General features: G+C 41.1%; 1 protein-coding gene across 1 annotated transcript in view; it reads right to left on the bottom strand.

Moving 5' to 3' along the window:
* Positions 1-17,367, bottom strand: part of APBB1IP (amyloid beta precursor protein binding family B member 1 interacting protein) — a 66,794-nt gene that overhangs the window by 26,954 nt on the left and 22,473 nt on the right. The window contains exons 3-7 of the mRNA XM_054992145.1: positions 17,239-17,326; positions 16,554-16,840; positions 13,432-13,509; positions 7,762-7,921; positions 7,190-7,311 (exon numbers count right to left, since the gene is read on the bottom strand). Coding sequence (XP_054848120.1) covers positions 7,190-7,311; positions 7,762-7,921; positions 13,432-13,509; positions 16,554-16,840; positions 17,239-17,326 — 735 coding nt within the window. The remainder of the gene's footprint in view (positions 1-7,189; positions 7,312-7,761; positions 7,922-13,431; positions 13,510-16,553; positions 16,841-17,238; positions 17,327-17,367) is intronic.

Here is a 17,367-nt window from a genome sequence, read left to right as displayed (position 1 = left end):
CGGCCCGTCACCCTTTGGTGTGCGGGGTTCCCCAAGGGGCGATACTCTCCCCAATGTTATTTAACATCTATATGCGCCCCCTCGCCCAGTTGGTGCGGAGGTTTGGGCTGGGTTGTCATCAATACGCGGATGACACCCAACTTTTTCTGTTGATGGACGGCCGGCCAGACACGGCCCCAGACAATCTGGCCAGAGCTTTGGAGGCTGTGACGGCATGGTTGAAACAGAGCAGGCTGAAATTGAACCCAGTGAAGACGGAGGTCCTGCAGCTGGGACGGGGGCTGCCAGATGTTGGGATCCAGCTCCCTGCCCTCGATGGGACACCACTGGCAACTTTGCCAGTGGTAAAGAGTCTGGGTGTGCTCCTGGATGCCTCCCTATCGATGGAGGCCCAGGTCACGGCGGTTGCCAAGTCTGCATTTTTCCATCTTCGTCAGATCAGGCAACTTGCCCCCTACCTGACGCCCCAGGACCTGGCTACAGTGATCCATGCAACGGTCACCTCCAGGCTAGATTACTGTAACTCACTCTACGCTGGGCTACCCCTGGGCCTGATCCGGAAACTACAACTGGTCCAGAATGCGGCGGCACGGGTCCTGACTGGTATACCTTACCAGTCACACATCACACCTGTCCTGCGCCAGCTGCACTGGCTTCCAGTTGAATTCCGAATCAGGTTCAAAGTGTTGGTTCTTACCTTTAAAGCCCTGAGTGGGTTGGGACCGGCATATCTTCGGGACCGCCTCTCCCTGTACGTTCCCCGGAGATCGCTCCGATCAGCGAATAAATATTTACTTGTGGTCCCCGGCCCTAAGGAAGCCCGCCTCGCTTCAACCAGGGCCAGGGCTTTTTCAGTCCTGGCCCCAGCCTGGTGGAACGCTCTGTCAATGGAAACCCGGGCCCAGCGGGACATATTATCGTTCCGCCGGGCCTGTAAGACAGAGCTGTTCCGCCAGGCGTTTGGTGATTGAAGGGGGCGGTGCCATGTCGGCCTCCCACCTTTGGGGTGGGGAAGGTTCTCCCCACCACTGCACCTTGTTAATTTGTTTTATTATTTGTATATTGATTTTAGTTTTGTTTTTATCAATTTTAACTGTTCACCGCCCAGAGCCCCTGGGATGGGCGGTATATAAATTGAATAAATAAATAAATAAATAAATAAATAAAGGTCAGTTTTGTCTATTCAGACTGGCAGTGGATTTCCAGGGTCTCAGGCAGAGCTCATTCACATCCTTTACGAGCCAGTATTTCTTACTGGAGATACTAGAGATTCAGCGTGGGATCTTCTGTATTCCAAACAAAAGCTCCACCCATGTGCCACAGCCCCTTCCCTAAACTTGGGCCTTAAACTTGGGCTTTTTCAAGAAAAGGAAATGTATACCCATGCAGGCATGCTATATTAATTATCCAAAGGAGTTAGCCATGTTAGTCTGTAGTAGCGAAATAGTAAAAAGTCCAGTAGCACCTTTAAGACTAACCAACTTTACTGTAGCATAAGCTTTCAAGAAACACAGTTCTCGTCAGATGCATCTTTGTATCTGTGCCAGTTTCTTCATGAGGTTGATGGGATTTCCTCTCCATTCGGCTGAATGCAGTGCTTTCCATGGTCATAGATCCAGAGGAGTTAGCTGTGTTAGTCTGTAGTAGCAAAATAGTAAAGAGTCCAGTGACACCTTTAAGACTAACCAACTTTACTGTAGCATAAGCTTTCAAGAACTGTGGCTGGTTAGTCTTAAAGGTGCTACTGGACTCTTTACTATTTTGTATTAATTATGCAGAAGTAAAGCATTTATAACTTAGAATAATAGAACCCTAGAGTTGGAAGAGGTCTTGCCGAACATCTAGTCCAACTGTCTGCCCAGTGCAGGAACAGCTTAAAGCATCCTCGACAAGTATTTGTCCAGCCGCTCCTTGAAGACTGCTATTGAGGGGGAACCCACCACATCCCTAGGCAGCCGATTCCACTGTTGAATTACTATTAACATGAAGAAGTTTTTCCTAATGTCCAGCTGGTACCTTCCCTCCTGTAGTTTAAACCCATTGTTTTGGGTCTTATCTTGTGTTGCCAACAGGAACAGCTCACTTCCCTCTCCAAAGTGGCAGTCATTTAAATACTGAAAGAAAACAATCATGTCTCCCCGCAACCTCCTCTTTTTCAAAATGAACATTTTCAGGTCCTTCAGTCTTTCTTCATAGGGCTTGGTCTCCAGGCCCCTGATCATCCTGGTTGCTCTCCTCTGCACCCATTCCAATTTCTCCAAATCCTTTTTGATGTGAGGCCTCCAGAACCACACACAATACTATAGGCAGGGCCTGACCAACTTGATGGTGGTGAAGAGTGCCCTCAAGTCAAAGTTGACTTATGGCATCTCCTTGTGGGGTTTTCACGGCAAAAAACTAACAGAGATGGTTTGCCATTGCCTGGCTCTGCGACCCTGGTCTTCATTGGAGGTCTCCCAACCAAGGCCAACCCTGCTTAGCTTCTGAGATCTGATGAGATCAGGCTCACCTGGGCTATCCAAATCAGGGTGACCAACTTGATACTAACCATTTTACTTGGGATTCCCAAACACTTTCAGTGGGACCTGCCTGCAAGATTATTATTATTATTATTATTATTATTATTATTATTATTATTATGCTTTTATGAAGTCCCTGTTCCTTTCATTGGGGACTGTACAAGAAACATGTGCCAAAAGAACTGAATACCTCCTGCAAAAAGAACTAGAAGCCTTTGTGTGTTAGTGTGTGTGTGAACAAGCCCAAATCTTGTCCTATCACTGTCACTACTGCACAAACTCAAAACAGCTGCTGACAACCTAAATGGGGAAAAAATGAACTTCCTCTGACTACAAGCAATTTACATTTGAGCATTTATTTAAAAGAAAAACAGACCACCCTGAGTCTATAGACTCAACACTGTAGACTACATTTTGGTATTGACAAACAGAAAAGAAAACGAAGGAGGTTTCTGGTTGTCTGTGGCAGAGGCATTCGCTTCTCAAACCCATGTTAAGACAGATGTGTTTGCATCTCATTTACCAGCAGATTATGTATTGCTGTTTACCCAATACTCTTCCATCAATGAAACTCAAAATAGCTTGGCATTCACCATCCTTTAATAAATAGCATTAGATTGAAGGAGGACACGGCATGTTGTATATGTATATTCTACAGCTAGCATTGTGTGGTCTTCTACAGAGTTACAGCGCCAGTGCAGAAGACTGCATGTCTTAAAAAGAAATCTCTCTGAGGTCAACTACTTCCAAGAGTCTAAAGATCACAGTTAAAAGTATAATGATTCCTTTCTGACGATGCCCTGGAGAGAAATAGTGCCTGACTGACCAGTTAATTTATGCAGTAACTGTCTGGCATTGCTTCATATCGTACTATGTAAAAGCTCCAGAGAGCATGATTGTGTTTACGTGCAAAGGACAAACTGGTCTCTTTGTGAGGAAAGGAATTGAGGTTACTTAACAGATTAGCTGAATCACCTGGGACTGTAATACAGGCATAAGTTTGAAGCTCTTTTTTTTAAAAGGAAAAGGAAAAAATCATATTCACTTTCTCTGACTCTTATCTCATTAAATGATTAGCAATAATTTGCTTACAGAGAAGGCAATCTGTTCTTCTCTGTTCCTTGCATTTATGATCCTTATTGATCTCTCCGTTAAGTAAAGATGCAATTCTCAAAACAGACATTCTACATTATGGGCATTATTTTACTGAACTACTTGAATTTATGATCTGTGGAATGGATAGTGGCTCAACCACTGTTCATAAGATATATCCCACTCTTTTCAGTCATTGTCTTGTATTATACAAGGTGCAGGGAACAGAAGTTATGGTAGCCCAAAGTAAAAGTTTTTTGTTTTAAAAAAATCTCTATCAGACAGTATCCAGCATTAATATTTCTTGATTAATTCTAACCTCCTCCTGAGCAAATGTGACACGGGAGAGCTGGATACAATTATTTCCTTCAGGTCATCCTTCATTTACCAGTGCACAGGAAGGCTGTTGTGCAATGAATGAAACAGCTGTGAAATAATTAGCTATATTTTCATTGTTGACTGGCCACACCTGGCACCTCCTTATTCACTGCATAATATCAACTTAGTTAAGTAATGAAGGGTTGGATTCTCTGGTCCATTGCTCTATGTACAAAATGAAAACAAGTTTCTATCAAAAATTCAAAGGGGGGGGGGAATTAAGGATTCGACCTTATCTCTGTACACAGCATACAGCCTCCAAGATCGTAGCTGGCCATAACAAAGAAACCAACCTAGGATGGTTTATTTGATTTCCTTATAGCTTCCAGGAATCTAGGATTTGCAGCCTGTATGTAAAAAGCCCGATTGCATATCCCTGTCCTAAAGGTAACACCACCACCCCCGTTTACATGCTAAAAATCGTCAGAGCAATGTCCAGTGTAACATAAAGCAATTAGAGAGCAAGCCTGAAAAGGATTACTCAGAAGTTCTATTTTCTTCAATGGGGCTTCATCCCAAGAAAATGCTCTTAGGGTCACAGCCTTATTCTACTGGAGAGTGAGCCAGTTGAAAAATGTATCTTTTGGCCTGCCAATCATCAACCTGCTTGTTGCAGTCACATTAATAGGATTAATAAAGGGTTTAGCTTTTAGTCATGGGCGTGTGACCTTCCAGTTCATTGAATGCAGTTCATTGAATCACTGCAGCAAGTTCCATCTGCCAATGAGATTTTCCTGAGAGAACAAACTATATAACCAATGGACAAATGGAGTAATAGCCATGCTTCCATGTATCAGAGGTGAGCAAAGGACAAAAACTTTGTTTTGCAAAATATCTGTTCTAAAAAGAATAGCTTAATCAAGTTTTAAACGGACTTGCACGGTTCATGTTATATAAGCAAATAGAATTTTGCAATAAAACAAAGTTCAATTTATTTTTGCAGAAACTAGCAAAATGGTTAGCATATCTAATAGGTAAGTAGCCAAAGGATAACGGTGAGCTGTCTCGTAGAGTAACTGCAAGGGGAACCACAATACTCATCCACCAATACCTTGCATAACAGAAATAAAGTATCATTATCATTATTATATACTGCAGATGACCATGCCACAGAATTAAACAAGTGTGTGTCCTCGATTTTGTCCACCAAACTTGATGACTAATGCTAACTATTTCCTACATTTATTTTAGGAACAGAAAATCATACTAAAGTCAGTTTCAGATAGGTAGCTGTGTTGGTCCAGAGTAAAACAGCAGGATTTGAATCCGGTGACACCTAGAGACCAACAAGATTTTCGGGATTTAAGTTTTCAGGAGTGAAATCTGAAGAAGGGAGCTTTGACTCTCAAAAGCTTAAACCCATAAAATCTTGTTGGTCTCTAAAGTGTCCTTGGACTCCAATCCTGCTATGCTATAGTCGGAGTAAGCTTTTCCCACTAGCACATAGCTAGGCTGATGTCTGCTTCACTGGAAGCAGTGCATTTGATGCAGAAATGATCAAAAGCAATTTCCTTTTCGAGTTCTGCTAAGTTAAATTTCTTCTTAGCTAGGAGGCAGATAGACATTTCAAGTTTGATACAGAAGGAGTAAATGGCTAGCTTACCCAGCAACAGCTGCTATAGTAAACTTGGAGATCAAAACAATAAGGATTTCCCTCCATTTAAAAAACAACCATTTTCTAAGGATTTAAATATGCATTTCATCCATTCAACCACTGTATTTAGATGGACAATTACAATTAAGAGACAGAGAACTCCAGCACTGCCATGAAGGTCTTGCTGGGCAAAACAAAGAGCATGCTGATATATGGTAGAATCAGGGGATGCACTTGATCAAAACCCAGAGATTAAGGCTAAATCACACAAGCAATCGTGAGCAGAATTATGAAATAGAAAAAGTATTGGATTGGTGACCGCACATTTAGCTGTCTGCGTGCTCTAACTTAATGATTTTTCAGAACCCATCTTTCCCATTTGTCTTGTTTATTCAGAGGGTGGCCATAGGCAATAAATTACTGTGGCAATTTGGTTCTTTACACCAAAGTTCTATACCAAAGACCACAGTGGGTACCATCATCCACATACAGAAAGAGAAAAGACACTGTTCCTGCTCTATTTTCTTCTTTGAAATTTTAACCTTTAGAGAGTGTTGTGTGATTCCCTGAAGCTGTAAGGGAAACCCATGCATGTAAGACTGCATGCGTATTGCCAAGAAGAATCTGGATGCCTATCCATATCACACTGTTCATCCAAGCCCTACCACATCGGCTACATGCATCATTTGATGCCAGTGAAATGCACATCATAACCAGACATCAGTTTTATATATTATATCTCGAACGGGCAAATGATTAGAAGCTCAGATAATGGAGAGATGGCATAAAAATTCTTCTGAACAAATAAATAATGCAGTCACACTAATGTACTGAAAGTTAATTCCAAATGAACCCAAGGGAATATTTGAAGGATGGTTTCATTATAGTGGAAAAGCACATTCCTCAAAGTCTTTGCATGAGAAACAAACAACGTTCCTACAGCTACTACCTTCTTTTGTTCAAAATTCAGAAGTCTCTTTGGGAACTCAACACTCAAGTTGCAATTTGCTCTAGTTAGGAAAACGATCATCTCCTTTCCCACCCCTTCGAATGAAAGTGTCAGTGTTATATATTGCAGCTAGACAAAAGACACAGGCACAAGCCAATATTTTGAGCTATCAAAACATGAGCTGTGCTCCCACTCCATCTGGATACACAGCAGACAAGAGGGTACACAGGAGAGCTGTCTGCAATGTATCAAGGTATTGCTTCTACAAACACCTCTTCTGCAAATTAAAGTGGTAGAAACAGCTATCCCATGTGTTCTGAATGTATCAGTGACACTAACGTATCGAGCCAGGGGTGGAGCATCTCACATTGGAGATGACATCACTGTTTTACCCACTTGGTTACTAAGAAACTGCAGTCCAGCAAAGAGACGGACTCTAGACCCTTCCTTCACACATGGTAGGTGTTAAAATGCACTTCAGCTCTGATCCGGAAGATTCTTTGGTAGCCAATGAACATTCTCTGATGTATATGAGGCAGAGTTTAAGATCCTTGGCATGAGGGCTTTTTATGCTATTAATCTTCATGAACTGGGCCACAAAGCAAACAAAATATGAACTAAGCCACATGAATGTTTTGCTATATCATACTGCTTTACCTGAGGGTTTTTAAACACAGCACATTTTTCATTTTTGTCCAAAAACAGAACCTTATTTTCAGTGTCCCGAGTCCAGTCTGATAAGATCTCAATCACATTTTCATGATCTTCAAAAAATCTTTCTAGAGAAACCAAAATGGTAATACTGTTTTATTCATGCACAGACATTCTTCAGAGCACATTCCTAGTCTTTAAATTCAGTAATTAACAAAGACAATTTCTGACCAAAAAAAGGTCCCAAGGAATAGCCTAACATCATTCTAAGTGCCTGAATATTAAAGCTAATCAAAGGCAGCTTTTCCAAAACAGAGATTTCTCAGATTTTTTTAATAATAGCATTCCTCATTTTGATATACTTCTCATTTTCTCCAGTGCTGGGCTGTACACAAATGGTGTACACACATGTGCAGGCACACACACACACATAGCCCTTAGCAGGCCTGTAACTCACTAGACCTAGGAAACTGAAACTGATGTAGTACAAAGGAGAGAGAGAGTGGCAGCAAAATGTCACTTGATGCAGCACCATCAAGTTGCTGAAGTAAATGTAATGTTAGAACTGTGCAACTTACCAATTTGTAGCTCTGTGTATATTTCATAAAGGCACCAGTCCACCCTGCAGTCACAGTGGGTTTTTTCAAAGAGATTATCCAAGACGTCGCGTGCCGTTTGCCGCTCATCCACCATCAGTGACTTTGTGCTGTTATCTTTCATGTGCACCTTGACAACAAGCTGGGGAGAGAATAATAGATCAGTCCATTAATTTCACCGTTGACTGAAAGGCTAGAGTGGTCAAGAATCTGTCTGGGCTGATAAGAGATCAGGACAGCAGAGTGTTATTGATTTAAACACATCATGTACCCACAATTGGACTGGGAAAATAATATATCTTGGGAACATTACCAAATAACCCCCCTACTACCCCTTTCTTTCCATTTCTAAGAACTAATTTATGCTTTGGATTAGGAGTAACTGGGAAAAAATGGTGAAACATCCTGTAAAGATCCTGTCTCCTTGTTCTCTCTCTCATAAATTGTTAAGCGTACACAGAAACAGGGTTGCCATTTTGTAAAAAATCCAACCCCTGTGCCTGTTTCTTTAACCAAAGCTTGATCTGCAAATGTGAGCAGGCTCGAATGCTTACTGGTATGAATGGTGTCACTTCCTGATTGCTGCAGATGAAGCTGCCATTTTGCTAATCCATTGCAATAGCAACCTTACATAAAATGAATTCCAAGCATTCTACCTGGAAATGAATTCTACTGCCTTCACTGTTCTTCCTACCAATTAGATGTTCTATGCTCTCATAGGGCTGGATCCAGCTAGATTTTTCACACAATCTTCCTAATTCCCCCTCCTTACTTCAGATTCTGTCTCTCACGTCTTTTTTCCACATAAGTCTTATGACCACCAGCATACCCGTTTTTGGTGGTCAAGGGGGACCCTCTCCTTCCTTTTACACCAGCTGAAAAGTTAGTTAGATCCTGCCCTTAGAGATGAAGAAAACTATTGCACCAATTCAAAGTCTGACAGCAATTTAAAGTTAAAAGTGTTGCATTATGTGGATATCTTTTGAAATACTGACTTTAAAATTTTGCTGAGGCAGAATCAACTTGCCAGATGCTAGGGATTAGATCAAATGACTTATTTCTATTTAGTTTGTCTATAAAATTTATACCCTACTTTTCTGCCCTCATCAGGGTCACCAGGCAGCTAACTAGGGTTGCCAGGTCCCCTTAACCTCTCAGTAGGAGGAGGAGAGGCACTTAGCTGTGTGTCCTTCTCATGCGTGTGCTTCTGGCAGGCATGATGTCACTTCTGGAAGTGATGTCATCGTGCCTGTGGGGAGCGCACCCACTGCACGCTGACCTGGGAGACTTTTTGCCTCCTGGGCCTGTTCTCCAGGGCCTTTCCTCCCCGCCAGCCAGGTGAGTTGTGGCAGGGGCAGAGGCTGGGAGTGGGGAATTCCTCACCCCAACTGGAGGACTGGCAGCCCCTACAGCTAACAGATCAAAAACATATATAATAACATGTCTTAACAACTGTTAAAGCCAAACAAAATGCATAATCAAAGAATTAAAACCAAAGCTAACAGACACATACAAAAACATTAAAAAGCAATTAAAACAAGCAGAAAGAAGGGAACAAAAAAAATCTTCATCCACAGGCAGAAGACAGCAATAGAAGGGAATAAGTGAGTCTCTCTGGGGGGAGTTCCAGAGTTGCAAGTAGCCTTCCTCTGATAGGAGATTCCTTCTTGGTAGAAGGGAGCCATTGGATGTAGCTCACATGCAACATGATTTACATTTATTGTGTTCATCTTCACTGCACCCAATGAAACTGGTCCCCAATTACTACTTGCTTTCAGTATCAGAGAGATAAATAGTGCCATTCTAGACAGAATTATACTCTTCTAAGTCACTAAGATTATAAGGAAGTAACTTCATTTAGGACTGCAATGTGACTATATCCAATAAATAAGAAAGAAAGAGGAAAATATGTTCAACAGAAATGGTCTTTGAGATAGTTACAGACAGATATGGGGAGAAAACTACAAGAAACAGTCAAGTTATTCAAGAGCTAGTTCCAGGTCAGGAAAACTGCTACAGTGCTCATGAAGTCTAATTTTAAAATGTCTGCAAAAACAGAGAACCTTTCTGGAGGAAATCAGGAAGGACAAACCTTCATTTTGCCCTTTGAAAAACAAGAAGGTTTAAGAATTTAAAATGCATACTTTCATTTCCTTTCTTTGGTTGTAGTACAGAATATTAAGAAAATATGTTGGGTATCAATAATCTACAGTATGCTTTTTAAAAAGGGGAAGTAGTATCTGGCCACAGTTGTTTAACAGCCTAGAAATATGGTTGCAATGTTTTTACATCCTTTGTGGTATATTAAACCCATAGCATTAGCAATGACCCTCTTTCTCTATTTATTTTTAGATTTAAAGATTGTGCATGCATATCCTTCTCTAATGTCATTTTAGCTTTTCTTAAATACAGCAATACATCTCTGCAGCACAGGTGATGTGTTTTTAAACAGCATAAACATTATTTTAAACTCACAGTGGCCCCTAGTTTATGGCGTGCTGTTGGTGTAAAGCACTTGCCATATAGTGAACCAATCTGTTCTCCCACTCCATCATTAACTTTTATTTGCTGAGTTCAGCAGTGCAAACAGCTAAGAAGTTGCACCTGTGATCATATTTAAGACAATAGCCATGTGCCTGGAAGGTTTGTGTGCATTAGTCCTTAGTGGTTACTATAGTCAATTATGTTTTGAATCCATTTAAACTGAAGAAAAGTAAGACAACTGAATGAATTAATAAAAAGTATTTGCATTGATTAATAAAAACTACTTGTCATCAATGCTTAAAATAAAATCACCAATTTCTACAAGTCATGGAGGAGGCAGCCGTTTCCATTTTTCAAGAGGAAGTTCCCAAGACTGGAAATATATAAAAGGCAAATGGGGAACTCATGAAGACTCCCTCCCAAATCCATTTCCTTCCCTGCTCTATTTTCTCTCTCTCTTCCCACTGCAACTACAATTTCCTCTCCCCTTCTCTAAGTCCTTTCCTTTGCACTCCCCACCTTTTTCCGCCTGCCCAGTCTTCACCTTTTCCTCCTTCTTTCCCTTCGGCAGCCTCTCCCCTTTTCTTCTCTCCCACCTACCTAACTTTTTCTGTTCCGCTTCTCTGTCTCTCTCCTTTCCTGCTTCCTTCTTGCTTTTATCTTTTCAGCCTCCCTCTCCTTTGACTGAAAAATCAAAAAGAGTCCAGTAGCACCTTTAAGACTAACCAATTTTATTGTAGCATAAGCTTTCGAGAATCACAGTTCTCTTCGCCCTCCGCTCTCCTCCTCTATATCTGACCAGTTTCTTTTTGCCCTCCATGCATCTGACGAAGAGAACTTGATTCTCGAAAGCTTATGCTACAATAAAATTGGTTAGTCTTAAAGGTGCTACTGGACTCTTTTTGATTTTGCTACCACAGACTAACATGGCTAACTCCTCTGCATCTTTGACTGAAAGGCTTTGAAGGCTCTGCAGTCCTGTTGTGGTTGCCTAGCAGCCTCTCAAATGGTCATGAGATCTCAGAACATCTAGGAAGATCTCAGTGGGCTTTTGTCTCATAAAGCTACAGAAATTGCACATACTATTTGGGTTTTTTACCCCCTCTCATGTGTGTTTTTTAGATTTCAGATTTTTCTGCAAACCTGGAACTCCCTTCACATTTATAGAACAATACCCTATCTGTTCCCAGCCCTGCTGAGTGGATTTTTTGATCCACACCCTATGGCCCAGTTCAGAATTAGATAATAATGATTGCTTAAGAGCCAAAGTGCAGGGCTGTCCACACAAAAGTAATCACTGCTTATGGAAGATCAAGCTTGTAGAGAGACAAAGTGAGGTGTATTGTGTGTTAAAAACAAGGTTTGGTCAATTGTCTAAAGGACTTCATTCGGAGAATAAAAACAAAACAAAGATTAGCCATTTCTTACTGACAGATCCCATATTTTAATAACTGACCTGGCTGGAAAAGAGCAACAGACTCAGGAAAAGGAAGTGGGATTGCATCACACTGAGGGCTCCTCCCCTTTTTAAAACTCATTCTGATTCAGTTGACTGATAAATTAAGGGATTGGGTGAATGGCTGAACTCAGATTTTCCCTTGCTTTGACTCCTCCGGCTTTCTATTCCCCTGCCCCTCAAACGTCGTTTTCACTTCACTTGTTCTCAACCTCAGCAGGCTGATAGAAACAGAGACAAGGAGGCAGCAGGCATCTAATTTGCACTGAATGATAAGGCTTTTCTGAGAAAAGTTCTTCTGAGGGAAATACAGTAGGCTTGCACTTGAACAAATACATTTTATGCCAAATATCTTGCTTAACTTGTCAAAACACAGAAGTCCAAAAATTAAAGCCTTTGGTGTCACTGTAATCATTTCAAAGGACATCAAGAATAGAGATTTGGTGGATGCTTGTGTTTGGGCTTCAGTTTTAACTACCACAGGCATGTGCAGCGCGATTTTTTTTTTTAAAGTGGAGGAGGAAATCACTGTCTAAAAACTGAATTATTGCAGGATAGGATTTTCCCTCAGAAAAAGCTCTGGAAAAGGAGATGAAGGGGAGAAACATTTTGTAGTTTATATATTTTGTTATTTTTAGTTATCTTTGATTTATATAACTATGTTATAGAATTCTTTGTTTCTTATCACTATGTTTTTCTTATTAGTTGTTTTTCAAATAAAATATATTATAAAACTGGGTGGGGGAAAAGCTCTGAAAAACACGATTGACTGAGGGCCAAACTAGATGCTACTTTGGGGGGGAGTTGTGGGGGAAGAGGGGCTCCTGCTTCCCCACAGCTGTTTTCAGAAGCTGCAACATATAACACATATCATACAGAATGATATTTACATAACTGGAGCAGCACATGAGGCATTTTGAGCATGTGGCACTCTAAAGTTATGTAAGTAACTCCTTGCGTGTGTGTGTGGGGGGGTACTGTTTCAACTTCTGAAAGTGGTGTGTGGGAAAGCACTATGCCACGTTTCCAAGCCAAAAAAGACTCCTTCTGAACCTTAAAATGACATTCCCTGTAGCTGATGTGTGATTGCAGGGAATGCGAATTGGATCGGGGAAACCCAGACACAACTTGCCCCAAAACGTAACATCTAGAGCCAAACTACAAGTGACGAATGACACTTGCCTGGCAAGTGAACAGACTCACATGTATTCCTCCCTGTTCTCTTGCCATTCACTTGCTCTCCACTTGATCAAGTAGAGCGCAAGTGAATGGCAAGTGAACAGGGAGGAATACACGTGAGTCTGTTCACTTGCCAGGCAAGTGTCATTCGTCACTTGTAGCTTGGCTCCTAGTTTGGTCCTGAACTGGAAGAACTGGAGGATAAGCTTGGGAGTTTCTCTTGTACAACTGACTGAAGCATTACCTGCCTTACACAACTAAAATGGCCTGATTTAGCAATCAGTTTCCATTATTACTAATGATAAAAGCAAAGCAACCACATCTTCACAGAAAACAGAAATTAACAAGCCCAACATGGCTTCTTTTTGCAAGATATTCATAATCTGGACATGCTGTCCACTGGTTTTGGCTCCTTAAAAAGACATAGCACACTGTTCGCAATCCTTTCTTCAAACAAGGTACGTATCAATTGTACGAGAATGATTGCTTTTCATATTTAAGGTCTGGAAATGGAACATTTAATAAAATGATACCTTTTTAACCTTGGCTTCCTTCAGTTTTTCTAATGCAAGTTTAATCTTGTCTGCTTTTGCTTGTGCTTCTTGTTCTTCCTGCAATAAAGAAGAAGAGGAACATCTTAAATCCCTTATTTAAAAAGCAACTCAGCTGCAATCTTAAGCCTTTCGTTCATATTTTCATTTTTGTCTTTTGTGTCTAACAGGAGATTGTACACCACCACCTTAAGAAAACAAGAAGTACAAAAGGCTATCCCAACTTCCCTTCCTACAACAAGGTCTACACACCCACCATTACAGGAACTTAAGAGACACACAAATGGCATCAAAAAACTTTGTTCCTATTAACTTTTGCTCATTTTTTTGTGGAGCACAGTATTATTTTTTTATCTCACAGCTGTCACATGGAAAGTTCTGTCTGGCTGCATCCACACTGCACTTTGGCTACATCTTGGTTTCCAAACTGGAGTGGTGTTTTCCAGAGCAACCAGATATCATTATCCTCCAGTTGTCCACTTTCTAGCTTTCCCTTGGATTTCTACAACCTTTCCAGAAAGATCATAGTCCAAGCAGGCTAGTACCCTATCTGGATGGAAAGGTATGCATTACCTCCTGTCCACATAAGTATCATTTTCCTGTCATCATCCCTTTGTGGTTGCCATTTTCCAGACTGTGACATCTGACAATTGCTTGCTAGCCTTAAAAATAAAATCAATAGTTGCCGTACCATATAAAAAGTAGTGATTTTTTCTTTAAAAAATAGTAAAACAGCCTCCAGCCAGGTCATGGGTAAGAGAAGGCCTGCTTCAAGGGGAAGACTGAGAAAACTGCATATGATAGCCCCTCTGTGGACACTTTGTTGTCACTGAATGTTTCTGCACTTGCAGTGGCATAAAATTCTCAACACAGAATCATTGCCATTTGGATGCAAACTTTCCCATACTCACGTACCACTTACTTGAAAGTTTCTCTTCCCCATTTGCTTTGGAACCCATTCTCTGTGGTTTTCATGGCATCTTCTTGCACTGCTGAAGAGGGAAGCTGGGCTGGTTCCCCACGTCTTAAAAATAGCACCCCACTCACTGAACACTGGCGGCTCTTTTGCGCAATTTCTGATGTCACCATTTCCAAAACCGAGGCAGGCAGTTGTGATTCCATTTTCATGGCGTCAGAAATGGCGCGAAAGAGACACCAGCATTCTGCGAGTGGGGCACTATTTTTAAGACATGGGGAAACAGCTCTACTTCGGAGCTTAAGAAGACACATTGAAAAACTGCTACCTAAAGCTTGGCTCCCCATTCTGAAATATATTGAGAAACTAAACTCTACTGATGGATTACGGTTTGATAAATCCTTCCATGAATTGTTAAGGAACTAATACATTAAGGTATTTCATTTTGTTGATGTAACTTCCAACCTTTGGTATAAGTGGTATCATATTTACTCTGTAACATTGGTCGAATCCACATTACTCATTCTAAGTTGCATGTTCCCCGCATTCCCGAGTGCCGGTCACATTACCTCATTAAACAGACGCATTTCATTCGCATTTCTCCCGAATATGTGGTCACAGGTTTTCAACGGGAGTTTCACGGTGGCCGTGAACGGGCCAATGCGCAATTTACGCGGTTTTTTTAAAAACCACCCCCTTTCCTGTCTTTCCGGCCGTTCCGAGAATTCCTATTGGCTGATTCAACTTGCAAGTGCTCCGTAGTCTGCAAAAGACTGTTTTTGACTTCATAGCATTGGATTTATTGATTATGCTGTTTCTGAATCAAATCTGGTAGTCTGAAAAATCATTTTGGCGTGAATCCATCCTCAGAACGGACTCGCGAAACTTCCTTTTTAACTGTTTTTTATTTTTTTTATTTTATATTACTGTAATATCGAAATTACGAAATATCGAAATAATGACACTCTAAGGAAGTGAAACTTCAGTAAAATTCAGGCACTGAACTGTCCTGCATAGGAAATGCCTACGAAAGCTTCCCACATGCTTCCAAATTTCCAAAAAAGAAACGGGAGAGAGCCATCAGTGCTGTCAGTGGGGGAAAGAGAGGCATCATTATCTTCAATGATGTTTCTTTATAAGGCAAGATCAAAATAATGGAAAAGTGCGCTCAAAAAAATTTTAAAAAATGGGCGGGGAAAAAAAGGTCCCGCCCAAAAAAGCGGTTTTTGAGCAGCCATGTGACCGGAGGGACGCGCGAGAAAGACGGATTGGAAGCAGGAATGTGAACAAAGAGGAAAAAATCGCGAATTGGAGGCAAACGGAAGATATCCGATAAACTTGCGGGTAATGGGTGAATGTGGATTCGACCATTCTTAGAAACTGCATATAACTAATGTTAGTTGGTTTGTTCTTATTGCCCTTTCTTCTTCTTGTTTCACACTTGCATGTAGTTATATTTCGCAACCAATTAAAAAAAAAATTTTTTTAAAGAAAAACTGCTTACCTCTTCAGCACAAAATCCGTCTCTCCCTCTCCAACGATTTTTTGTTCTTCTATTTTATGCCCTCCAACAAGACCTGAATGGGCATCAGGAGCCTTCAGAGGCCTCAGCTTAAGAACTCTATTATAAGTCACAGTCTTTCAGCGTGAAGTACCTGATCTGGTACTTCCGGCACAAGAGGAAGTTTCCCACTAGTTGGATTATACTAGCATTATTATGTGTGGGGTTCATGTACAGAATTTTTTTAAGTTTACAAAAATAATCCTGACGACACCACATCATAGCCCATTATTTGGCTTTTGTAGATAATGGGCTGGATCTAGTGGAAGAGTTCATGGAAGAAGCTGGTGGAACGTTTCTCTCCTTGCCTTCCCTGAGCAACTGCTCAGGAGAGGAGCAAAATGTACAACAGCACAGGGCACTGCAACAGCAAGAGGGAATCAAGTAAAACTGCCTCCCTCTCCTCCACTGGGGTCTTGCATCAGCAGAGAGGGGAGAACAGTAATTTTACTATATTTCTCCCCTCCTGCCAATGGAGTGTTAGGAAAAGTCTCCTTTGCCAAAAGCTTCTGCTGAACCCTTCCACTGGATCCAACCTGATCTCTTTTGTTATTGGGCAGATATCCTCAGAACCAGTCAAAACAAGATTCTGTTGTTGAAAAATTAGTTTTTTCTGAGGTTTCTTACCTGTGTGAGTGATTTAGTAGGTGGTGGCGGCAGGGGTGATGGTGGCAGGGGAGGGTGAAAGGCCAGGTCTACAGGAGGAGGTGGCAAGTCATTCTCAACAGTGACATATAACTGAGTATCATAAGTGGAAGCGGCACTTGGTGGAGGCAGGGTCGTGGGAGATGGCTGACGGTGAGAAGCATCCCTCTGATCTTGGAAAGTGGTCTTCTTTTCTACTTCACTGATGTCTGCTACAAGATCAGCCATTAAAGCATCCAAATCGGTATCTTCCAGTGTATTCAAGGATTCTGTTAAGATAGATTCCACATTCAAGAGAGAGATTATTCCTGATTTAAGGGCCTTCAACACACTTAAAGTTATTAAGAAGTGTTCCACAGACTATATTGGCATGGCTTTGAAGAACTGGCCTCTAAACCAAGGAGATGGGAGACAAAGGCAGCCCTTTTTCCTAAGTTATTTCAGCACAGCATTAGAGAAGACTGTAATATAATGCCAGATCAGATTTTGATTTGCATGGAATAAAAATAAAATATTATAATAATGATTAACTACAATATTAAACAACAAAGGGTAGTTCCAGGGCAACCTTTTAGGACTGTGTTTTTATTTAAGCCTTTTGGATTCATCTTTTCAAGATGAGGCCCAATATTTATTGGTTATATCAATACAAGTTGCTAGCACTTACCATTTAAATCCTTAAAACCAACTGCAAAATTAAATTCTTCATTAGGTGTTTTGGCAGATGGAGGTGGGCCAATTTCGACGTCCAAACTCTGAGAAAGACGGGAAAAAAGCACTTCAGGCTGCATTCAGA

Source organism: Eublepharis macularius, chromosome 11 (genome assembly GCF_028583425.1).
Source record: "Eublepharis macularius isolate TG4126 chromosome 11, MPM_Emac_v1.0, whole genome shotgun sequence".
In the NCBI taxonomy this organism is placed as follows: domain Eukaryota; kingdom Metazoa; phylum Chordata; class Lepidosauria; order Squamata; family Eublepharidae; genus Eublepharis; species Eublepharis macularius.
This window is presented reverse-complemented; position numbering and strand designations above follow the sequence as displayed.